Raw genomic sequence first — 26,282 nt, 5'->3', positions numbered from 1 at the left:
CAATGTTAGTTTTAATTTTGTCAGACACTTCTATTTCTGGAGTGTTGCACTGTCAGCCCTGTCCTGAGTGAAATCTCACCGGTCCAAATGAGATGTCCATTTCACTGCACATAACTGTATATCAAACATCAAATATGATTTGATTTGCTGCCACATTACACAGCACTTGCTTGATTTGTCACACCTGGTTAGGACACGGTCTAATAGTCAAGGGAACCTTAGAATTAAGACTACTTACCTGGCATCTTTTTCTTTTGACCTACTTGGAATGGGTTTGTGCCAATTCATTTTTTAAGAAGTTTATTTGAAGCTACAGCTGTCTAATGCTACAAACTTTCTGCTCTTCCTTCATGCAAAAATGCATTTATTTGTCATCTTCATATCAAATGCAAAGCTACCAGGAGGTTGTTGCTGAAGTGGTGGACATGAATTCCCTGAAAAAGCAGGTTGCTTATGGAACCGGTAGACTTTTGGCATAGTATTAGCCTGCAAACAACCATCTTATTTGCTGAGGTCAAGCAGTTGACTCCAGCTTCCTATTCTAATTTATCATCCATAATCATTCATCAGCAGTGCTCAAGTCTGGGTTTTGTGCAGGACAGTCAGTTCTTCACAGGGATGTTGTAATTTCAGAACAGAAGCACAGAATTCTGCACAACTGCACATGTAGTTTACTTCAGGCATACAGTGTTCTTCAAAACCCTTTCAGATTTGGGATCTGCCATTTATCAGAAGCCAACAATGACAAGGCGGAGCCAAGATTTAAACAAATTTGCCAAAGACCCTTACAAAACACCGCCAGAGCTCTGGCAAGGCCAGCACTTTCCACATTATCCAGATTATGTGTTCCTTAATGGCACAATGATGAAATAAACTGAACATGTTTGTGCTCAAAGTCCTCATCTGCCATGATGTAGTGTAGCGTAGTAAACCCTGGTAAAGCTCAATACATGAGCACATGCATCAGTGATAGAATCAGTGACACTAAACCACAACCTCCCACTACAGCACACACACACACACACACACACACAGTACCTTGGCACTGGAAGCCTTGCTTTCCAAATCCCCTGTAGAGTTGCATTTGAAAAAGACAAAAAAAAAAAAAAACATGTGTTAGTGACAAAGCTGCAAATTATAACTTGAACCTAAAATGCTTTCCCCCCTTTCCTAGGAATTTTCTAATTTTTTTAAATGCACTAAATAAACTCTTTAACCTTAATGATTGTAAAGGTTGAAGGGTATTAAAACTGGATTTAGGTATTAAAATGTCACCAAACATCTGTTCAGCAAATAATCCAATTTCATGATGTCATGAAATGGTTTTCTGAAAGTGCATTAATAGCTTATTACCATTACCTGTAATTTATTGTCTTTTGTCGAAATGAAACATTATTATTACTATTATTATTATTGCAAATGTATGACCATAATAACATAAAAGCCTGTTTGAATACTATAGAATGAATGAATTAATGAAAACAAGTAATGATGAAATGACACAAAACAAACTGTGACATAAAATAAAGTGGCTTCATGCATGGAACTACAAAATATAATATTTTTTGTGTGTGTGTGTGTGTGTGTGTGTGTGTGTGTGTGTATTACTGAGAAAGAACCTATTATGTTTGCCACTATAAGAGATGATTGACACCTGTCAAAATACATTCAAGACTTTTTTTTTCTTTTCATGCATGTAATTTTAAGAGGTTTTGTATCATAAAAACAAATGATCCTATTTATTTAGTAAATATAAAATCTAAATTAAATAGAGAATATGCAAAATAAATACAATTTAACTTTTTTCCCCAAGTTCATGCACAAAATGAAACCCAAACATATTGCCATGCTAATGTATTCGTGTAGCCTATGCACCTCAATTTCCTATGAAAGGAAAAATAGTTTTCTCTTGTATTACTGAGGAAGACAGTGTTATGTTTGCCACTAGAAAAGTAAGAAATGATTGTCAGCTGTCAAACAAACATTCAAGACTGCAATTTCTCAAAGTTTCACATGTAATGCATGAGTACTGAATGCAGAGCATGTTACCAGATAAAGTCGGTGCAGTGGCTGCAGAATGTGGGCTGCTTGAAGAATCGAGCGGTAAATTTGTGGTTTTTAACTTCGTGCACGTTCTTCTGTCGCAGAGCTCCTTTCCGCGCGAATCGATTGACCGCGGCGGAACAGTCATTGATCTGTATCAGATGATCAGCCATCGCGCCGCTATTCCTCAGGTGTGTGTGTGTGTGTCTCCTCCGCTGCGCGAGTCGACGCGTCTACTGTACGCGCTCAGCTGCGTCTCTCCCGGTTACCGTTACCGCGCGCCTCTCTCACTCACACTGACGTCAACGCTCGCCACTCGTCACTCAGTACTAGGGTGTATGACGCCATCCCGTGGACGAAAACCAGACACACGTCATCTGTACGGTTCCAAACGCGAGGAAACGAAGAACAACAGTCGGTCGACCAGTGTTGGGAGAGTTACTCAAAGAATGTAATATATTGCTCATTACCAGGGGCGGACTAGGGCCAAAAAGTGGCCCTGGACTTTTTGGCACAGAGCGGCCCACCAAACTCGGTCTGCAACACACCGCACCACACCATAAATGACCGGCATACTTCTTTACATTATAATTTGTCTTGGTGTATACCTATGGCAAATAGTAATTATTTTTATTAAGAAGTTTTACGAGGAACAGTTTAATATCACTAAAGTTAAATACCTGTATTATCAGTTCATATGACACAATGCTCTGGTATTGTCTAAGACTTGAATAGTGCAGAATGCGGACTGTTTTTATGGTGCCTTTCTATTGATCATCATGTACAGTATTTGTCCTTTTGCAGGAGCTTGACATCTATCATTTTAAGGAATAGAGCTCCAATTGTGGAAAAGAGTATATCAATTATTTTGATAATGAAAAATACAGTAAACAGTACTGTGAAATATATATGTAATGTTACACTCTTTAAAAAAAAAGGTGCCAGGAAGAACCAAAAAGGGGGTTTCGCGGCAATGCCATAGATGAACCATTTTTGGTTCCCTGAAGAACCATTTTGTGAAAGGTTCTTTAAAGAACCACTGATGAATTGGTTCTTTATGGCCCCATTTCTTCCAGATCAATATCCTTACATTTATCATACTATACATTTTATTTAATGGGATTGTTCATAAAATAATTTTGAAGAAAATAAAAAATAAAATCCAGAAGTAACAAGACTTGACAAGATGTATGATTAAAATGTTTATTGCAATTACAGTATACATCAATGCAGTATGCATCATACCTCAATACTGTGTATGTGTTTAATAGGGATGTGCACAAGTACTAGAGTACTCAGACTTGACAATTATTGAGAATTTTTTAAAGTTACTGCAATCATCGTTTTCATGATCAATCATCGCTGTCAAGTCTGAGTACTCGATGATCACCTGACTTTATATATTTCTCTTTTTCTGATTGGTTATGGCAGCATACTGGTTGGTACCTGAGCTCTAACTAGTTGGTGTTAGAACAGCATGCCATCCAGACAAAATCAAAATCACCAGTACTTGAAATGAAAAATTTACAAAAATGCCCATCCCTAGTGTGTAATACAGTGAATACAGCAGGTTAATGTCAGTACTCCCATCATCCACTAGTATGCCCTTTTTCATCCCGTGGAAACTGCCACTGGTGGGTCAAAGAGTTCACAGTGCTTTTGATGAATGGTTGAGGCTGGGTACATAGGATCCTATAACAAAAAAAAAAAAAAAAAAAAGACACTTTCATTAATTTCTTAATTTTCATAGGTTTAGCACAGGTATAATGATGCAAAATGACAAACAAAGATAATGGAAAGGTATTTTTAAGCTGAACAGCAGTGAGAAGAAAGCAAGTCAAAGAATTTTGGAAGTTCATCCATCCATCTATTCCCTCTCCAAACCACGCATCCTCTCTAGGGGTCATATCAGTGGTGGGCCGTCAGGGCCAGCAAAGCCTTCTCTGCTGGCCTACACACTATCAGAATCACTGACTTAGTTTTAATATACTTTTTTCCATGAATGTGTATTAAATTATTTCCAATAGTCTATTCTCTTCATTTCATAGCTTTTCTCTTGGTTGCGCTGTTTCCAGTAGTGTATGTTTATATTAGAGCTTTTATCCAATCATATTTCAGCAATTGTGTTGCCAGGGTCAAAGAAATCTGCCTATGGCCTTCAGAATCAACAGTGCAGGCGTCTGTAGCTTAAAATCAATGGCAATGAAACCGTTGTTTTAACCAATCAGATTTCGAGTTGGCAGCACCAGGGTCATCTAGCAGGCTTACGATAGTGTCAGCATTTTCTCATCCTTTGACTGGATGCTCAGAGAGTGTACTAGTCAAAGCTAGCTAACAGCATCAATGTAAATCATTTTTGTTTTCACAGTATTATTAATGTTTCTCAGGTTTCTTACAATATATGCTGTGTAGAGTGCGTTACTGTATATTTTCAGTGCATTCTGAAAAATATTCGCCTTCTGTAAATCTAAATACTAAAGTACTAAATGACCGCAAAAAACAACCACACACCTCCTCTGCAAGGGCGCTGTGAAAGACTCGTGAAGATGAAAAACGTCCTTGGTTACGTATGTAACCATGGTTCCCCGAGGGAATGAGACACTGCCTCGGAGAACGCTATGGGAACGCCTTCCGCTCTGAACACGTGTGTAATCTGTCCAATGGATTAAAAGAACGTGCGGTGGAACCGGCGTCAGCTTCTAGGAATGAAGCAAGCGCTCACAGGGATGCCGGAAGTATGGCTCCGAGACACAGCGTCTCGTTCCCTCGGGGAACCATGGTTACTCGAGCTGCGTCGGAGAACGCTATGGGAACGAAGTGCCCATGCCGCCAGACTTACAAATCCCTGCCTAGTGTGGATGGAGCATAGCTAGGGCGAGAGAACAGAAGAGCCAGGGGTGGCTCGCATGTCTAGGCCATAAAACCTGACATAGGTTAGGGGAGTGGACCATCCCGCAGCTTTGCATATTTCCTGCAAAAGAACACCTGCCAAAAAGGCCTTGGAGGCCACCACACTTGGTCGAGTGAGCCTTGACCCCCAGAGGTGAGGGAAGATCAGAGGACTCGTAAGCAATGCAAATGGCATCCACAATCCACCGACTGAGGGTCTGCTTAGAAACAGGCAGACCCCTCTTAGGGGGACCATAGCAAACCAGCAGTTGGTCTGCCCTTCTCCACAGGGCAGCTCTGTGGACGTATTTGTCCAGTGCTCGCGCCGGACACATACAATTAAGCTTCTGCTGGTCGGGCTCCCTGAAGGGTGGAGGACAGAAGGCCTGAAGTACCACGGGCCGTGGTGCAGGGGAGGGGACATTAGGGACATAGCCCGCTCGAGGGTAGAGAAAAGTTTTGGCCAGATCAGGCTCAAAATTGAGATAGGAAGGGGCCACTGAGAGGGCCTGCAGATCCCCAATTCTCTTAAGAGAAGATATCGCCAGAAGAAAGGTAGTCTTCAGAGAGAGATGGCAATCAGAGATATTCTCAATAGGCTCGAATGGAGGCCTACAGAGAGCCTCTAACACCACAGCCAGGTCCCACGGGGGGACACGGGATCGTACTGGAGGCTTCAGCCTCAGCACACCGTGGAGGAAATGTGTAACTAGGGGGTGTTTACCCACTGACTGGCCACCGAGAGGGGTTTGGTAGGCTGATAAAGCCGCCACATAGACCTTCAGGGTGGAGTGTGTTAACCCTGTGGAGAAACGGGCCTGCAAGAACTCCAGCACTGTACCAATCGGGCAGTTGACTGGGTCGAGCTGGCGGTCTCCACACCATGAAGTGAAAAGTTTCCACTTCAGGGCGTACAGTTTCCTCGTAGAGGGAGCTCTGGATTGGAGGATGGTCTCAACAACCTCGGTTGAGAGACCGGAAGTTATCAGCTGTGCCCCCTCAGAGCTTCCACAGCTCCAGGCAAGGGTGGACGATAGTGCCCCCCACCTGTGAGAGGAGATCCCTCCTGACGGAAATCTCCCATGGAGAGCCGTCGAGGAGAGAAATCAGGTCCGAGAACCATACTCGTCCCGGCCAGAACGGGGCCTCTAGCAGCAGACGGACCCCGTCCCGGCGCGCTCTCAGAGAGAGAACCAGAGGGGACATTGTCCCAGCACCGGGCCCTGAGACAAGAACCAAGGCTGTCTCCACATGTCTAAGGCACGTAGGCATCGCCGCGTGACCTTGATCATGCGAAGCGGGTTTCCCCTCGGGGAGAACCCCTTGGTCTTGAGCCACCACTGTAGGGGTCTCATTTACAGCAGGCCAATAGGTATGACGTTGGACGCAGCTGCCATCAGACCCAGCAGTAGGGCTGTCGCGAAAACTGCGCTATTGACGAGAATAACTGCAGAGGAATGCAACAACCGCAATATTTGCGTGTTTTCTTTTTTCATAAGATTATGCCCTTCTCGTTTTACACTTTGTGCATGTGTACTTAATATTAAATAAGTTAGTAATGATAACATAATGTGTACCATGCTGATTTGTACAAAGGCTCAGTAGATTTGCACTTAACAAGCCTAAACAGACTGCGAATGAGCGAGAGAGAGAGATCGACTGAGCGCGTGCGATTACCTGCGTCTGTCCTTTAGGCTGAGTCATGTATATTTGTGAAAACAGGTTGTCATGTCCAAGGAAAGCAAAATCTCTGTCTGAGCATCGACGCTCTGCTGGTCAGCTGAGCCTTTAAAAGTGGCGCTCAAAGTTAAAATGATTTCACCAGTGTGTTTAATTACATCTCTCTTTGAATGAATCAGCGTTTTTGAACGTATAGTTGAATGAACGGTTTAAAGACTCCCTCAAAGACAGTCCCTTGACGCCACCTTGTGGCGTAACAATGAAGCTGCACTGACTGACAGCCCGTCTAGAACACGCAGGTGAAATATCAACCGAAAAAGTCTCTTGTCCAGTCAGATTCGAGGATCAGCACTAACTGTTATATAACAATAGCCTAACGATTTTATTGTCAGGTTTATGTTCTGTTATATGGACCGTTATTTTATCATTCTCTTCTGTTTACTTCACTTCCTGTTTCAACGCGATTTAGTTTCGGTTTCTGAATTCCTTACATCGTAGCACATACACACACAGATATTATATATATGGCGATAATGCCGCATACCGGGCTTTTGAGCTACTCAAAATTACCGCAAGGGAAATTCCTTCACTGTGACAGCCCTACCCAGCAGTCTCTGAAACTGCTTAACAGTGAGTGACCGGCCTTCTCTCACTCTCTTGATTGACGTGAGGATTGACTCGATCCAAGCAGGGGACATACGTGCCTGCATCGTGGTCAAATCCCACACCACGCCCAGATAAGTGGTTCTCTGTAATAGAAAAAGCACACTCTTCTTGGCGTTTAGTCTTAACCCCAGCTCTTTCATGTGGGCAAGAACGACATCTCAATGTCAAATTGGCAACTGCTCCGATTGAGCTAGAATCAACCAATCGTCGACATAGTTTAGTAAGCGAATGCCTTGGAGTCGCAGAGGAGCCAGAGCAGCAATCACACACTTCGTGAAAGTGCGGGGTGAGAGTGCAAGGCCGAAAGGAAGAACCCGGTATTGGTATGCTTTGCCCCCGAAAGCAAACCTCAGGAATTTCCTGTGAGAGGGAAGGATGGAGACATGGAAGTATGCATCTTTTAGATTGTTTGTGACAAACCAGTCCTCAGACCTGATCTGAGACACGACCTGTCTGAGTGTGAGCATCTTGAACTTCAGTCGCATGACTGAGCGGTTCAAATGACGCAGATCTAAAATGGGACACAACCCTCCATCCTTCTTTGGAACTTTGAAGTAGCAGCCGTAGAACCCAGACTCTCTTTCATGAGGAGGGACCACCTCGATGGCCTCCTTCCTCAAGAGAGTGTCTAGTTCTTGTTCCATGACCAGAGCCTGGTCGGGGCCCACCAGTGTGGGAATCACCCCGTTGAAGGGCGGCGGCGGAGCGCCGAACTGAATGCGATAGCCTCGCTCTAAAGTGCGCAGGACCCATTGAGACACATTTGGCAGTAGTTTCCACGCTGCCAAATAGTCTACTAAGGGAACCAGTCTCTCGAGCCCTGAAGCGGAGGACCGGCAGGCCGAACCAGATGCTCTAGAGACCTCCGAAGGGGTGGCGAGCCTCTCAGCTCCGCTACGTTTCCGGGCGGAAGTAACTAAAAGAAGCGCTTGCTGGAGACCGCTGCGCCCTGGAACTATGGCAGGGTTGGCAGACTGATCTCCTGAGGGCACTGAGGAGAGACGGACACCATGTAATACGGTGTAATCCACTCTTACCTAGAGGGGCCTGCCCTAATAAGCCCTGGGCCATGCCCGCCAGGGCTTCTTGGTCGAGAATTTCTTAGACTGAAGGACGGTCCGCAGATCTGGCTTAGCTTTCGAAGCCCCCGACCCAGAGCGTTTGCCACCTCGGTCCTGACGCGGGGGAGCGTGAGCGGCGAAGCTCTTTTTTTGTGCCTCTCTATATGAGGAGCTGGTACGCGGCGAGCGCTGCTCCCGCCCAGCAGCCCCCTGAGGGAGGAACCGCTGGAATGCCGCTGCTTGTTTACGGGCCTCCTGGTACCTGTCGACAACGGAAATGACGGCATTGCCGAACAGGCCAGAAGACGCAAGCGGTGCATCTATGAGGAAGACCCTATCTTTTTCTTTCATGTCAGATAGGGTCAACCAGAGATGTCTCTCCGCTGCCACCAGCGCTGCAATAGACCTGCCGATGGCACGGGTTGTCTCTTTGGTAGCGTGAAGAGACAAATCAGCGGTTCTACGAAGCTCAGTGATGTCATCAGATCTGAGCTCCCCTCCCTCATCCAACTCTTTTTTTAGCAGGTCGGCTTGGTACGCCTGTAACACCGCCATGGTGTGCAGACACGCATCAGCCTGACGTGCAGCCGCATACCCCTTGCCCACCAGTGCTGAAGTTGTGCGCAGCGGCTTGGAGGGCAAGGTCGGAGCCTTTAGAGACGATGCTGCGCCAGGGGACAGATAGCTTGCAAGTGTCTGTTCCACCCGGACATTTCTCTATATCCGCGATCATTCAGTCCCCCCACATTACCGTAGTAATCAGAGGAGGGGATGAAGAGGCGAGCTGAAAAGGGTCTAGCCCACGATCTCGACACCTCGGGGAGATCGGGGAAGAACGGCAGGCTCTGGCGTGGAGGTGGCAGCTTAGTTCGCAGAAAGCATTCATCTAGTTTGCTGTTCTGTGGTTCGGCCTTTTTCTCGGTGGGCCAATCGATGTTCAACTTAGCCACAGCACAAGTAATCACCTCCACTTGCTCCTCATATTGGGGCGATTGAGGGTGTGAATCCTCGTTGACGCTCACCACGTCAACCTCCTTGGAGGAAGACAGGTGAAGCGTCGAGCCGTGTCCCTGGGGGGAAGAAACTGCAGAGCGGCCGCTGGATCTGGCGGGTAAGGAAGAAGATAGGGACTCTCCCGTCTCCACCTGTGAACCCCACGAGTGCAGCCGCCACAGCACAGCGGGGAACGCTGGCGAAGGCTCCCTCGCAAAAGAGAGCCTTCGGGGAGCGAAGTGCATGCAGTTAGAGGCCGACTCTGCGTGACTCGCTCCCAAGCAGACCACACACAGACTGTGGCCACATTCACACAGCAGCAGAATATGGTTGTCAGTCCTGTATTTGAGTCCTTAACACGGTTATGTTCACACACAGTTCGGTTATTTACGATGTGACAACCGCATTCTGTAACCGAACCAAACTTTCAGGACTCACAACCGCATTCTCGGAACACACGCGCTGTGTGAACGGAACAGGACTGGACAACTAGTTGTCTGTCAAGACATACAGCACGAGAGAGATAGCCGCTCTGCTGCACATACGCACGTCTACCGTGTTTCCGCGCAATTCAAATGCTCCGCTCTCCACCCAAATTTAAAAGCTGCCATCGGTTAATGAAGATTTGACGAATGAAATCGCGGCTCGATTGGACTCTTGTCGTGTCAGAAAGTGATAAGACTTTCAGTTTTATGGCCGGCGCCATCTTTGATTTTGCTTTGGTCACTACATGTATGGTTACTGGTGAGGAATACAGGCTTGACCCCCCTTGCACGTTCATGAAGACAGTATTCTAAACACAACTGTAAGCTGCTGTGTGAACGGGACATTTGGAGACTCACGCCTGTAAAGAAAATGCGGTTGTCAATCCCAAAAACGGACAAGTGTGAATGTAGCCTGTGTGTATCCCCAGCAGTGATGTAACGTTTGCAGGGAGGAACACACAGCCTGTAGTGCGATCTGCTCTCGCTCAAGTGCTCAGTTTTCTCTGCACTTTTAGCCATCGTGGAGCTTATTTAGAGTGCTTGTGTAAAGACAGACAACACTAAATAAGACTCACAACAGAGATCGACAGACACACACAGAGTAGCGGTTGCTGAATGACAAAAAGCCGACGCTGGTTCCACCGCACGTGCTTTTAAGCTTCCTGGTCCCTGACGTCACGCACTGAAGGCGTTCCCATAGCGTTGTCTGACGCAGCTCCAGTTCCTGAAGGGGAACTACTAGAGTATGGTAGGTTATATTTCATTTTTGACTTTTTATTGCTTTATGTGTTGTATTCTTATGTTATTTGCAAGATATAATGCCAGGTTTAAGTTTCCGTAAGAATATCTCAGTTTCCTGTGTCGAGCCGTATTAACTGGTGATTTTTTCCTCCGGCTGCAGCACCGTTGGTAGAGGCATATATATATATATATATATATATATATATATATATATATATATTATGGGTGTCACGATACATGTATTTGTACCGAACCGTCACGGTACAGACATCTCGGTTCAGTGCATTACAACGAATACAGGCAATTCACCCCCATTCCAGAAGGGGGCGCCCACAGAAATGCAACGCTATTTGATAACCGCCAGCAAAAGAACAGCGAATGCCACAAGTTGTGCACTTGAAAACAAAGCTCCCTAGGCAGTGACCATGTGCTGATTCTGAACGCATCTCTCACTGACAAGGGAGTATACTTTAAAGGCTTGAGCACTCAACTGCGAAATGGAGCTTTGTGCTTGTGTATCCTACCTCACTCATTCGGCACAAATCCAAATATTCCGTAATATTTCCAATGTAACGTATCTGAATCAATGCGAAACTATGAAAACTACCTCCCCACCCCCCGTCGTACCGAAAACGTACCGAACCATGATATATATAAAATATATATAAAAACACACACACACTATAAAAAATGCTGGGTTAAATATAACCCGGCGGTTGGGTTATTTTGACCCAGCTGTTGGCAGAGGTGGAAAGTCCGGGGGTCAGAAAGTAAAAGTTCTGCCATATGTTTATTCCACCCATGAACTCAGCAGCTGATTTCACCAGAGGAGGAACCAAGTCATTCCTTTCAAGTCACAAGCAAGTCTCAAGTAAAATCCCAAGTCCTCAAAGAGTTAAAGTTAATGAGATAATTAAGTGACTAATTAAATGATGATGAACACCTGTTGTTATTGAGAATTACAGAGGATCAGATGTTGATGTTTTATTGGTTAAAATGATGCCACCATCATGGAGATCAGTGTTTGATTTAGTTGGGCTCTTGATCCTTGACTTCCGGTCTTAGATATCTTTCTGTAGCAATGCATGTGGTGTTGTAAAGCAGAGAAGTCAGTACTATGCAGTAAGCAGGTGTTAACTGTTTTCATATGATAAGATAGCCATCATGAGTTGGCATGGTTACAATCAAAATAACTTTTTTTCCCCTTTTTTTCATTTATATGTTTAGGTTTTGCTTAATAATTTTTTTCCCCTGTTGATTCCATCCAAAGCTGTGGCTCAAGTCATATGTTATTGTGTTTATCTTTTCTTCAGTGATGTTGCTTTCTTCAGTCACTTAATTATCTCATTAACTCTAACTCTTTGAGGACTTGGGATTTGACTTGAGACTTGCTTGTGACTTGAAAGGAATGACTTGGTTCCTCCTCTGGTGAAATCAGCTGCTGAGATCATGGGTGGAATAAACATATGGCAGGACTTTTACTTTCTGACCCCTGGACTTTTTACCTCTGCCAACTGCTGGATCAAAACAGCCCAACCGCTGGGTTCGTCCCTTTTTAACCCAGATCTGGGTTATATTTAAGCCAGCATTTTTTAGAGTGCACACAAACCAGTTAATGTTTTTAGGTTTGTGTCACTCAGGTTTGGATGTCAAAACCTTCCTAAAATAACTGTAATATAACAGATGCATGGTGATATAAGAAAACATGTTGTGAGAAAATGCATATGAATGTATTTAAAGAGCTTTCTCAGCTCGCCTGTGTTTCCTGCATTTCTGTCAGCAGCTCCCTTCAGAAACTTTGAAATTTTGGAGCTTATCTTCTGTTGTAAAGAGATTATTATCACTCCTGAAACTACAGAACAATTTTTATCAATATTTGTTTACCATGAAAGATAAAAACACGTTTTAACTAACGTTAGATTCAGTTAATTCGCACTCCTTGTAACTTAAGTGACATCACCGATTAACAGTACAGAGCATATTTTAGGCTAAATAAGTAAGACAACTTTCAATACACCATTGACAAACTTACAGCGAACCCTTTACAAAGCTATCAAAACCTCTCATCTACACATAAATATGTGATTAAAAGCTCAAACTCGCCTGAAAACAGTTAAGATGCTAATGGACTTTTTCGAAGTTTTCTGTGAAGTAAATATTCAACAGAAACGTGTCAGTTCCATGTAAGAAAGTGTCTGGAACAGTTGTATGTGATATTTGTATGATTTTAGGGACTAAACTCACCTGAAAGCAGTGAAAACAGCAGCGAGAGACGGAGATTTACTGTTGTCAGTTTGTGTTGTTGCCCCGTTTCCAACTCCTTCCGCTGCAGCGTTTGAATGGGACTCCAGTATTCAGCGCGCACACCCATTAAAACAGGTCAAAGTCACGCAGCATTTGCATAAATAAACCTCTAGTCATCTGTTAATGAACTGACTGAATGAACATAGACTCATTGTGTGTCTAATCTCTGGTTAAATGAATGTTGTATTGATTATAGTAAAAGTGATTCTAAAAGCCAATGGTTCTGTGACAATCAGTTAATATAAAGGACCTTCCAAACAGTTTGTCCACAAAAAGTTTTCCTCTATGGTAGCAATTAGACTCACACAGACATCAAGAATCAGCTTGTGAATCTCAACAATGGTGACCATTAAAAAAATACATTTTAAAAAAATCATGCAGCAATGCATGCTGGGAGCCATGGATGAGTTTTGTACTATGCTAGTACACAGCATGCATTGCAGAATTATTTTTTATTTTTTTTAATGGTCACCATTGTTGAGGTTCATAAGCTTATTCCCGATGTCTGTGTGAGTCTAATTGCTGCCATAGATTAAAACAGAAGTAATGTAACATTAAATAGATTTTACTATAATCAATACAGAATCCATTTAACCAGAGATTAGACACACAATGAGTCTATGTTCACTCTCAATGAGATCAGTTCACTAAAAGATGATTGTCATTATAAACATATAATAACCAACTACTGATCATTTTCTCTGGGCTTTTGAATTGTAACACATATGTTAGAGGAACACACGGTTACAACAGCCAGAGAAAAAAAAAAAAAACTAACACAGACGTCTAGGGTCAAGAGCCCAACTAAAGCAGACACTGATCTCTAACATGGTTATTTCAAATGAAACAATAAATCAACATCTAAACCTTAGTTAATTCTCAGTAAGATCTTCTGTAGGTGTCTGACAGAAATAAAGTCAGTCTGGTTATTAATAAGTGAAGCTGGTGATGCTGTTTGTGGGGTTGTTTAATCAGATTTTGAGAGATTTCATGTATTTTATTTCAGTTGATTTCATCTAAGGCTGTGTTGTTATGCATGGGTCTTTAAGTCAAGTCAAGTCAAGTCACCTTTATTTATATAGCGCTTTTAACAATACAGATTGTGTCAAAGCACTTAACAGTATCAAATTGGAGGATAGAGTGTCAGTAATGTATAATGATAAGATTAAACACTCAATTTTCAGTTAAAGGCATTTCATTATTGAATTCAGAGATGTCATTGTCTAGCTCAGTTTAGTTTAAATAGTATCTGTGCAATCAAATCGGTGATAATCGCTAGAAATTAAGTGTCCCCAACTGAGCAAGCCAGAGGCGACAGCGGCAAGGAACCAAAACTCCCTCTGTGACAGAATGGAGAAAAAAAAAACCTTGGGAGAAACCAGGCTCAGTCGGGGGGCCAGTTCTCCTCTGACCAGACGAAACCCGCAGTTCAAAAGTTTATATTTCTATTTTAATTTTGTTGCAAACCAGTCATTCATGCATGTCGAAAGGTTCCCTTTGCTTTAAGAGGAAAGCTTAAAGAAGAACTACTTCGCATGGAAAAATTAGGAGTGATAGCAAAAACTGAAGAGCCCACAGATTGGGTGAGCTCCATTGCACATAGTGGAAAAGAAAAACAGCCAGCTCCGAATCTGTCTGGATCCAAGAGATCTAAATAAGGCCATCAAGAGAGAGCACTTTAAGTTACCCACTCGAGAGGAAATCATGGCGCAGTTTGCAGGGGCAAAATGGTTCAGCAAGTTGGACGCTTCTACAGGATTCTGGCAGATGAAGCTGGACGAGGCGTCATCAAGACTCTGCACCTTTAACACCCCTGAGGGCAGATACAGGTTTCTGAGGTTACCATATGGCATACTTTCAGCTCCAGAGGTATATCACAAAAGCATCAGAATGATCTACGAACATATACAAGGCGTGGAAACAATGATGGATGACATCATAGTCTATGGTGCAACCAAAGAGGAGCACAACACCAGACTTCGAGAGGTACTTGAAGTGCCTCGTAAAGTCAATCTGAAGCTCAACAAAGAGAAATGTGAGTTTGGACTGAAATCACTAACCTTTCTGGGGGATGTCATTTCAGAGGAGGGCATAAAGCCTGACCCTAAGAAAACAACTGCAATTGAAAACATGGAGAGACCACAGAACAAAAACGATGTCAGACGCTTTCTTGGTATGGTTACATACCTGGCAAAATTCATACCACAGCTTTCTGCACAGTCTGCAACACTTCGTAGTCTACTGGAACAAAAAAAACGAACGGATGTGGTCACATGAACAAGAAACCTGCTGGAAAACCTTTAAAAACAAATTCTGACAGCAGAACCTGTGCTAATGCATGTGAGAGGTTCCATCAATTTGTATACGGACGAGCATTCACTGTAGACACTGACCATAAACCACTGGTTCCTATCATGGCCAAGTCGCTGAATGATTGTCCCCTAAGAATACAGAGAATGCTCATCAGGCTACAAAAATATGACACAGATTTAATCTACACACCGGGCAAGTACATGTTCGCAGCGGACACACTGTCTTGTGGTGTAGATAGAGCAGAGGAAACAGAAACCTGTGCTACTGAAATCAAAGCTTACGTGGACATGGTTGTAGCTTCGCTCCCAGTGTCTGCGGACAGGACTGACCAGATAAAACAGGAAACGGAGAAGGATGAAACAATGAAAGAACTGAAGGTGGCTATTCAGGAAGGATAGCCAGAAGAAAAAAAAGACTGTCCTGTTAGAATTAGAGATTACTGGGCTTGCAGATCAGAGCTTACGGTTGTAGATGGCATAATGTTCAAAGGCAGTAAAATCGTCATCCCGGTGAGCCTAAGGAAAGAAATGCTAAAAAAAAATCTATGAAGGGCACCTCGGAGAAGAAAAGTGCAAAAGGAGAGCGAAGGAAGTGATGTACTGGCCCAGGATTAATCTGGACATTTCGCAGGTGACAGCTGCATGCGAGCTTTGTTTAACCTTCAGGCCTAGACAGCAGGCAGAGCCTCTTCTTCCACATCCTGTAACAAGTAGGCCTTACTACAAGGTAGGCGCAGATTTGTTTGACTGTGATAAGAAGAGTCACATTGTGGTAACTGACTACTACTCTAATTATCCAGAGGTGGCCACACTGCAGTCTACTACTAGCAAAGCAGTCATTGCCTTCATGAAGTCAACGTTTGCTTGCCATGGTGTCCCCTGTGTAGTGTTTACAGACAACGGACCTCAGTTTTCTAGTAGTGAATTTAAGAAGTTTTCTGAGGAATGGGGTTTTCGCCATGATACATCCAGTCCAAATTACCCCAGATCAAATGGACTGGCAGAGAATGCCGTGAAAATAGTGAAAGGACTCATGCAAAAGGCACATGCAGGTAATGAAGACTTTCATAGAAATCTCATGATCTACAGAAGTGCGCCACTGGAGAACGGTTTGTCCCCAGCTCAGATGCTCATGGGTAGAAGAATTCGAACAAATTTGCCCATTAGAGAGGATCTTCTGGACACTCCACACACTAGTCAAGTGAAAAGCTTTAAACAGAAACAAAAAATCAAACAAAAGAGACTGTATGACAGAAAAGTGAAACCACTGACAACCTTGAAACCTGGAGACACCGTCAAAATAAGGAACCACAATACAGGTATATGGTCTCGGCTCCAAGGTCTTTTGAGATTGTGACTGATGGTGGCTCAACACTCCGACGGAACAGAATTGATCTATGTCCTAGGCAAAGCTCTGAGACCGAGATACAGGATACAACAACAACGGCAGCAACTTCTGAGTCCATGGCTACAGAGAATGGACAGGTTGCAGATACAGTACCAGAGACAGTGATTGAAGGAAGACTAAAAAGAAACATTAAACCTCCTGAAAGACTGATTGAAATTATGTGAAGTTTTGAGTTGGGTTACAGGGGACTGTTTAGTTTCTATGGTAAAAAGGGAATAGGTAGTAAAAACAGTTAATGGTTATTCAAAGTTATATTTCATTTGAATATTATAGTTGCTGATGATGAGACTTACTATGCAAACTCAAAGGATAAGTGTTATCTCATTTCTTTATATATATTTTTCTCTTTAGGGGAGAGATGTGTTGTTATGCATGGGGCTTTAAGGGGGTGTGTCCAGGGGCAGAGGTGATGGGTCAAAATAAATATGTTGACACGACTAAAGGATGACTGTGTTCGGTCTGTCTGTAAAGTATAAACGAAACAAGGCTATGGCTGAAGTCAGTTGTAGTAGTTCTTGTGTTTCTCTTTTCTTCAGTGATTCTGTTTGTTAACAGCAGGTGTTCATCACTAATGCTCAATCAGCACTTAATTAATCACTTAATTACTTAACTGCAAGTTTTAAAACTTACATGGTTTAAGCCAAGGGGAATTGGTTTACTCAAACGGTTTGAGTTACCGTAACTTGTTGGGTTTTACAGTATGGTTTAAGGCATATCTAATTTAATTATCAGTTTCCTCAAACGGTTTGAGTTACCGTGACTTGTCAGGTTTTACAGTGACACAAAAACAGTCGTAAGGGTCATTTTTTTTTTTTTTAAACTGAGATTTATACATCTTCTGAAAGCTAAATAAATAAGCTTTAAATAAATTAATAAATAAGCTTTTTGTTAGGATTGGACAATATTTGGCAGAGATACAACTGTTTGAAAATAATTAAAATAAATAAAAATATTGGGGGTCGCTTTTAGAATTGTCAAAATGAAGTTCTTAGCAATGCATATTACTAATCAAAAAAAAAAAGTTTTGATATATTTACAGTAGGAAATTTACAAAATATCTTCATGGAACATTATCTTTTCTTAATATCCTGATGATTTTTGGCATAAAAGAAAAATCGATAATTTTGACCCATACAATATATTGCTGGCTATTGCTACAAATATACCTTTGCTACTTATGACTGGTTTTGTGCTCCAGGGTCATATATAAGCACTATTGAGGAGAGCACAAAAAAAAAAAAACCTGTTAAAACCGTGCCCTTATTTAGTACATTTAAGATATTGAGAACTAGAAATAAAACTTAAATGGCTAAATAATGGCTATTTATAGATAGCCTAATTTTTTGGTCGTAAACTTTATTGTAGAAATGTTTTTTGCAAAAACTCAAATGATTTTTAACTGTTTTGGTTAATATAAGTTAATATATTTATCAATGAGTTAGAAGGCTTTAGCATAAACAAGACCAGTAGCCGGTTAGTTACCAGTAGTAAGTTAAGAAAGTTAGTGATAGGTCATTTATAACTATAACTAACGGGTTAACCTGTTTCTAATAAATGCAATTAATAGTTTGTAAATAAATAAATAAAGTACCCTAAATATCAAATTTAACTACATGGGTTTGTTTCATGTGCGATTTTATGGTTGCTAGGAAACGGAAACGCTTCTCGTGATGAACGGAACGAGGCCACGAATAATAAGCTCTTTTCCGGCGTCAAGGGGAATAAAATTCTTCAAATTAAAAGTAAAATGCGCACGTAAACGTATCATAGAAAACAAAAAGTAGAAACAATACAACTAAATAAAGTTGTCTCGGTCGGTGTGAGTGATATTGCAGAAATTTAAAGCTCTAATACACAAGCTTTTGCAAGGAGCATGTGACTAGCTTGTGTTTAGCAGTCAGGATAAAATATATAAAATAGAGAAAAAAATTCTATAGTACGTTACAACAGTTAGTCCTCTAATGTTGGATAGCAAATATCCGAATATGTTATAAAGTTGAGTATTTGAATCTCAGTTTGCAATAAAAAGAAAGCAAAATTGTACAAAACAAAGTAGTTACGTTTACAAAGTAAAAAATACATCACGGTGACAGATACAACTCAGTTATGTGAGACTTTTATTTTGAAACAGTAAAGGCGTGAGTGATATGTGACTTCACAGTTTGTCAGTTTGAAACCGTTTGGGAGCGTAAAGTAGCAACAAGTGGAGGAACAGCGCACAATCACAGCTGCAGATGACACTATACGAAGACATTATTATCATTCAAAATGATTTAGTGCTCAACAAGTATTTACCGTAAACTTACGTTTACATTAATACTTACGTTTACATTAGCACTTTATATAAGCCTGTCGCAGAAGTAACTGTTAGCGCTTCTCAATATTTGTGAATGAGTTCTGCTAACTGGTGAGCTAACAAAATGATGAAAAAAGAATTGTGTATCTATAAATTATGATTTAATATAAACTATTAAACTACATCACATAAATATGACTAATTATGTATTCTTAAGAATTTTAAAAGCATGTTATTGGCTGCATGCTGTAGGTTGACAAATAATGACATATCTGTCATTTATTGCTGTCTACTAACCATGATAATTAGCTAAAACCAAAAATACATACCTAAAGTTACATATGGATACAATAAACTACGGGTTGTTTTAATTAGTCTTTTCATGTATTCAGGAGCAACATGAGTGATCAGGACTGTTTTGGGATTCTGGACTCTGAGTTTGATCATTACCTAGTGGATATGAAGCCATATGTGCTTAAATTGACCGACAAGACAGGTGAGAATATATATATATATAGAGAGAGAGAGAGCTCTGTCATTTCAACACAGGATTTGTAAGGCTACAAATAAGAAAATTCTACTTGAAAACTTACTTGAAATTTATATTTTTCAAAACTACATTTGCCCATCAGAGCGGCAGCGGTGTGCACTGTGGATTAAAAAGTTGTGTGATCCTGAGACCTGTGGCTCTGGACTGACTGGAAGGAAAAATCGTAACATGCACGCCCGACTCCTTCTGCACATGCTCAGAAAAGGAGTTTTAGAGGGGCCCTTTACCCACAAACCTGAAGCAGGCAGCCTCAAGACTTTACCTACGTACATGGTAAATACTGCACTGATACATGCATTTACGTTGATTTGTATAAGGCAACATAACACCATAAAAAGGTTTATAGGTCTGAGACCTGGAATCAGTGGTGATTGTTGAGCATTTTGATTTTTTCCTGCTTTTAGTCCATTTATTTTGATGAGCCATTGCTGGCAAAGTCACAGGAGCAGGGATCTGCCGTCCTGCCGGACTGGGTGTCTGGGGAGTTGGGTCAGACTGATGGCTCATGGTCCACCTCACCCCTCTCAAACACACACAGGTATGACACAGATTACAGATCACAGATTAAGCCACCTGTGTTGAGGTTAGGATGTGATGTGATATACAGTATGTGATTGATTAATTGCTTACTTGTGGCCCACAACCCTGCATAGAACAAGCAGTAGGATGGATGAATAATTGTGAGTCTTGTCTCATGAAAAGGACCTACATGTCCAGGTCATACTGTAGTTCACACCAAAATCAAAAGAAACAAAAATAAAAAAGAAAATTGATATTTTGCATAAAGACATCAAAGCTTATGTTAGTACACAGACCTTTGATTCACAGGCCCGAGTGATTAAAATTAATATTGATGCTATTACTTCTACTAATAATAATAATAAAATCAGGATTTAAAGGTAAAGTTATATATAGATGCTTTAAATGATTTCAGTTTCAAAAGTTTGGGGACTGAAAGTTTTATTTATTTATTTATTTTTAATTAACAAAAATGAACACCCCTGTTTAAAGACATTTATAATATTACAAAATATTTTGATTTCAAATAATTGTTATTCTATTAATAATTTAATTTTCTAAGCATCCTGAAAAAAAGTAAATATTAAGCAGCGCAAATATTTTCAACATTGACAATAAGAAGAAATGCTTTCTGAGCAGCAAAACAATATTAGAATGATTTCTGAAGGATCATGTGACACTGCAGATTGCAGTAATGGTGAGGAAAATTTAACTTTGCCATCACAGAAATAAATTACATTTTAAAATAAAATAGTAAACAGCTATTTTAATTTGTAACAACAAATTAAGACACAAAAGGTGCATTTCTAGTTTCAACATTACTTATTCACTTTTAATACAATAAGTATTGGCTGTATACAAAGTGACCCACATCTGGTTTTTGACCACCGAAATGTGTACAATTTAATAATTTACTCCTGGAGCCATATTGAAATTCTAATATCTCTGGAACCGAACCATATAGGGCCTTAAAGAAGAAGATTCCAAAAGGGAAGTTTGGTAAGACCCAATGTCTAAAAGGGCATTAAGATATCTTTAAAACTTTTTGAGTTACAGGCCTACAAACTTTGGAGAAAAAACATTTGACTGAATTTTTGAAACTTGACCACTTTTGAATGGTCACCATTGGCGCATAATGCAACAAAGATTGCTCAAGTCAACAGATTTTACTAATAGAGTCACATATCTCTGTGTAAAAATAACATTGTGATGCTGCCATCTTTCTGAAGTCATTTTTACCCCCCTGTAATTTGGCTTTAAATCTCAGGTGAAAATTGCCATATTGACCACCTTCTAAAAAATAGTGGATTACTCCGTAAATATTCATCCATGACATTTAATAATTTGGCTTTCATCACTATACGTGCTTATCTTTCTTCTGAAAAAAAAATATTAGCAAATCAAAAATTTGAGTCAGGGAAGTTTCTGAAATTTGATTGAACTGACCTGGAATGAGCCTAATAGCTTTGTAGGGTAATGTACATTCAGCCAATCATTATTGCAAAATAAACCCCTTCAGGGTGACAGAACCCCAACATGAAGCTAATCATTGGGTAATTACTTGTTTTCAATTTAATAAACAAATTATAAAATCCAATGTTAAAATCATGACAATAAAAAAAAAGAAGAAGAAGAAAAAAAAAGTAGAAAAGAAGATTTGTATTTATTTAATTATTTATTCATTCATTCATGCATGCATTCATTAATGTGAGAAGAAAGAGAGCATGGAATAATTCAAGAGCCATGAAACTAGAACAGATCTGTAAGAAATTGTTTGCCTGAGGACACATGATAGTTTGATACCATTTAGTGCTCATACAAATATATTTAATTACCAAATGCAGTCATTATAATAAGAACAACATTTCATCGAGGCCACTGTAAAGCTTCTTAGGGATTCCTATATTAGATAAAGATCTGATCTGATCATTTTGGGCAAATTTATGCAGAAATACAGAACATTGACAAGTTTCTAGCGCAATTGTGTGCAGTTACTGTGTCATAAAATGACCAAAATCAATCAAATCAAAACATAATTTCACTACATTGTGATCCAAAATATTTTGAAGAACACTGACTTACACATGGACGAAGAAAAAAGACATGTTTCAAAATATTTTTTAGTAGCTTCATGCAGAAGTAGTGCCCTCAAAACTCCACAGAAAGCTCTGCAGATCTCCTCAGAACTGGAAGACCTGTCATTCACAAATCTCTACACATCCCCAGCCCCACCGTCAACGACTCTCCTGTTCTCTCTGGCAAAATCCCATTAAACTGTCACTTATGATTCCTACTGAGCTTCAGCTATGTTTTCCTTCTTAAAAGCAAGTGGCAGTGTTGTCTCTAAAGTGTTGACCCAGACAGTCCACATCCTTCTATGCCTTTTCCTTTGAGCCAATAGTTCTATAGTCCCATTTACACCAGTTTGTCACTGGTTCATGCAGACGTAAAATAATTTTTGTGTTGTTAAAAGTAAACTTTCTAGAGCGAAAAAGGTTGTATATACAGTGGTGTGAAAAAGTGTTGGCCCCCTTCCTGATTATTTCTTTTTTTGCATGTTTGTCACACTTTAATGTTTCAGATCACCAAACAAATTTAAATATTAATCAAAGATAACCCAAGTAAATACAAAATGCAGTTTTGAAATAATGATTTAATTTATTAAGGGAAAAAAGCTGTCCAAACCTGCTTGGCACTACATGAAAAAGTACTCCCCCTAAATCTAATAACTGGTTGTGCCACCCTTTGCAGCAACAACTGCAATCAAGCGTTTGCGATAACTGGCAATGAGTCTTTCACATCGCTGTGGAGGAAATTTTGGCCCACTCTTCTTTGCAGAATTGTTTTACTTCAGCCACATTGGAGGGTTTTCGAGCATGAATGGACTGTTTAAGGTCATGCCACAGCATCTCAATTGGATTTAAGTCCAGACTTTGATTTGGCCTCTCCAAAACCTTAATTTTGTTTTTCTTGAGACATTCAGAGGTGGACTTGCTGCTGTGTTTGGAATCATTGCACTGCTGCATAACCCAAGTGCACTTGAGCTTGAGGTCACAAACTGGTGGCCGGACATTCTCCTTCAGGATTTTCTGATAGAGTGCAGAATTCATGGTTCCATCAATTTTGGCAAGTCATCCAGGTTCTGAAGCTGCAAAGCAGCCTCAGGCCATCACAATACCACCACCATGTTTGACTGTTGGTATGATGTTCTTTTTATGAAATGCTTTGTTGGTTTTACGCCAGATGTAACGGGACACACATCTTCCAAAAAAGTTCAACTTTTGTCGCATCAGTCCACAGAATATTTGCCCAAAAGTCTTGGGGATAATCAAGATATTTTTTGGCAAATGTGAGACGAGCCTTTGTGTTCTTTTTGGTCAGCAATGGCTTTTGCCTTGGAACTCCCCCATGGATGCTGTTTTTGCCCAGTCTCTTTCTTATTGTTGAATCATGAACACTGACCTTAATTGAGGCAAGTGAGGCCTGCAGTTCTTTAAATGTTGTTCTGGGTTCTTTTATGACCTCCTGGATGAGTCGTTTTTGTGCTCTTGGAGTAATTTTGGTAGGCCGGCCACTCCTGGGAAGCTTCACTACTGTTCCAAGGTTTCTCCATTTGTGGATAATGGCTCTGACCATGGTTTGCTGGAGTCCCAAAGCCTTAGAAATGGCTTTATAACCCTTTCCAGACTGATACGTGTAAACTATTTTGTTTCTCATCTGTTTATGAATTTCTTAAGATCACGGAATGATGTGTTGCTCTTTAAACATGCTTCACTTTGTCAGACAGGATCTATTTAAGTGATTTCTTGATTAAACAGGTCTGGCAGTAATCAGGCCTGGGTTTGGCTAGTGAAATTTAACTCAGCTTTCTAAAATAATGTGGTTAATCATAGTTCTTTTATGATTTAATAAGAGGGGGCAATTAATTTTTCACGTAGGGCCAGGTAGGTTTGGACAGCTTTTTTTCCCTTAATAAATGAAATCATCATTTAAAAACTGCATTTTGTATTTACTTGCATTATCTTTGTGTAATATTAAAATTTGTTTGATGATCTGAATCTTTTAAGTGTGACAAATATGCAAAAATTTAAAATCAGGAAGGGGGCCAACACTTTTTCACACCACTGTAAGTTGCGCCAGCACACAATCAATGCTAAGTTATGTTGGCAGAAGTCACCAACTCTTACTGAAAATGAAAAAGTTCAGGTTGATCCAAATTGCTGTAGTTGTGAATGATACTTTAGATTCACAAGCTATCTTGTCCCAGAAGAGAAAAGTGCTTAGATGAAAAGATTCAGTGCCAGTGAGATGTATTATGAAAGCATGATGTTCTGTACGTTCTCCTCCACCGCAGTGTTCAGTTCAGTGATGATCCGGCTGGTCTTTAGTAATGTCAGTTGCCGAAGATAAAAGCATTCCCTGAAACTCACTTTATCTCGGAAGCTTGAGCCAAGAATCACAAAGTGCTCCTTTGAGCTCTGACTTGTAAGACTATTTCGTACACTCTATTGCACATTAAGGATAATGTAATATCTGCACATGCTGTGTCCAGTATTACATTGGTATTGTAATAAAATATTGTTAATATGATCATTTTTTTCAAAACATTACAAAATATTGATCTCTTTTTTTATATAACATGTATGATGAATTATTACATTATGAACACACTAAAACTTTTCACTTGTTATTGTTATTTAATTATGTTGTTATTTACACACACAAACATACATACATACATATATATATACATATATATATATATATATATATATATATATATATATATATATGTATATATATATATATATATATATATATATATATATATATATATATGTGTATATATATATATATATATATATATATATATATATATGTATGTATACTGTGTGTGTATATATATATATATATATATATACACTGAATAAAATTATAAATGCAACACTTTTGTTTTTGTCCCCATTTTTCATGAGCTGAACTCAAAGATCTAAGACTTTTTCTATGTACACAAAAGGCCTATTTCTCTCAAATATTGTTCACAAATCTGTCTAAATCTGTGTTAGTGAGCACTTCTACTTTGCCGAGATACTCCATCCACCTCACAGGTGTGGCATATCGAGATGCTGATTAGACAGCATGATTATTGCACAGGTGTGCCTTAGGCTGGCCACAATAAAAGGCCACTCTAAAATGTGCAGTTTTACTGTATTGGGGGGTCTGGGGGGGTCTGAAAACCAGTCAGTATCTGGTGTGACCACCATTTGCCTCACGCAGTGCAACACATCTCCTTTGCATAGAGTTGATCAGGTTGTTGATTGTGGCCTGTGGATGTTGGTCCACTCCTCTTCAATGGCTGTGCGAAGTTGCTGGATATTGGCAGGAACTGGAACACGCTGTCGTATACGCCAATCCAGAGCATCCCAAACATGCTCAATGGGTGACATGTCTGGTGAGTATGCTGGCCATGCAAGAACTGGGATTTTTTCAGCTTCCAGGAATTGTGTACAGATCCTTGCAACATGGGGCCGTGCATTATCATGCTGTAACATGAGGTGATGGTCGTGGATGAATGGCACAACAGTGGGCCTCAGGATCTCATCACGGCATCTCAATAAAATGCACCTGTGTTTGTTGTTCATAACATACGCCTGCCCATACCATAACCCCACCGCCACCATGGGCCACGCGATAACCCCACCACCACCATGGGCCATCAGCAAACCGCTCACCCACACGACGCCACACGCTGTCTGCCATCTGCCCTGTACAGTGAAAACCGGGATTCATCCATGAAGAGAACACCTGTCCAAAGTGCCAGACGCCATCGAATGTGAGCATTTGCCAACTCAAGTCGGTTACGACGACGAACTGCAGTCAGGTCGAGACCCTGATGAGGACGACGAGCATGCAGATGAGCTTCCCTGAGACGGTTTCTGATAGTTTGTGCAGAAATTCTTTGGTTATGCAAACCGATTGTTGCAGCAGCTGTTCGGGTGGCTGGTCTCAGACGATCTTGGAGGTGAAGATGCTGGATGTGGAGGTTCTGGGCTGGTGTGGTTACATGTGGTTTGCGGTTGTGAGGCCGGTTGTATGTACTGCCAAATTCTCTGAAACGCCTTTGGAGACTGCTTATGGTAGAGAAATGAACATTCATTTCATGGGCAACAGCTCTGGTGGACATTCCTGCAGTCAGCATGCCAATTGCACGCTCCCTCAAAACTTGCGACATCTGTGGCATTGCGCTGTGTGATAAAACTGCACATTTTAGAGTGGCCTTTTTTTGTGGCCAGCCTAAGGCACACCTGTGCAATAATCATGCTGACTAATCAGCA

At 40.9% G+C, this 26,282-nt stretch overlaps 2 protein-coding genes across 8 annotated transcripts in view; one reads left to right on the top strand and one right to left on the bottom strand.

The window, feature by feature from the left end:
- The window catches only part of prkcab (protein kinase C, alpha, b), a 183,283-nt gene extending 180,966 nt beyond the window's left edge, over positions 1-2,317 (bottom strand). For 2 of the 3 annotated variants that reach the window (XM_058768483.1, XM_058768484.1), the window contains exons 1-2: positions 2,050-2,317; positions 1,039-1,070 (exon numbers count right to left, since the gene is read on the bottom strand). In XM_058768483.1, the coding sequence (XP_058624466.1) occupies positions 1,039-1,070; positions 2,050-2,216 (199 nt within the window). In that variant the 5' untranslated portion in view covers positions 2,217-2,317. The remainder of the gene's footprint in view (positions 1-1,038; positions 1,071-2,049) is intronic. The other variant, XM_058768487.1, reaches the window with a different exon arrangement.
- A 16,439-nt stretch (positions 2,318-18,756) lies between these two features.
- cep112 (centrosomal protein 112) overlaps positions 18,757-26,282 on the top strand; it is a 178,135-nt gene continuing 170,609 nt past the window's right edge. For all 5 annotated transcript variants that reach the window (XM_058770000.1, XM_058769999.1, XM_058770003.1 and 2 more), the window contains exons 1-4: positions 18,757-18,989; positions 19,271-19,374; positions 19,511-19,701; positions 19,833-19,966. In XM_058770000.1, coding sequence (XP_058625983.1) covers positions 18,973-18,989; positions 19,271-19,374; positions 19,511-19,701; positions 19,833-19,966 — 446 coding nt within the window. In that variant the 5' untranslated portion in view covers positions 18,757-18,972. The remainder of the gene's footprint in view (positions 18,990-19,270; positions 19,375-19,510; positions 19,702-19,832; positions 19,967-26,282) is intronic.

This window comes from Onychostoma macrolepis, chromosome 03 (genome assembly GCF_012432095.1).
Source record: "Onychostoma macrolepis isolate SWU-2019 chromosome 03, ASM1243209v1, whole genome shotgun sequence".
Taxonomy (NCBI): Eukaryota; Metazoa; Chordata; class Actinopteri; order Cypriniformes; family Cyprinidae; genus Onychostoma; species Onychostoma macrolepis.
Note: the sequence above shows the minus strand (reverse complement) of the source record. Positions and strands in the feature narration are given on the sequence as shown.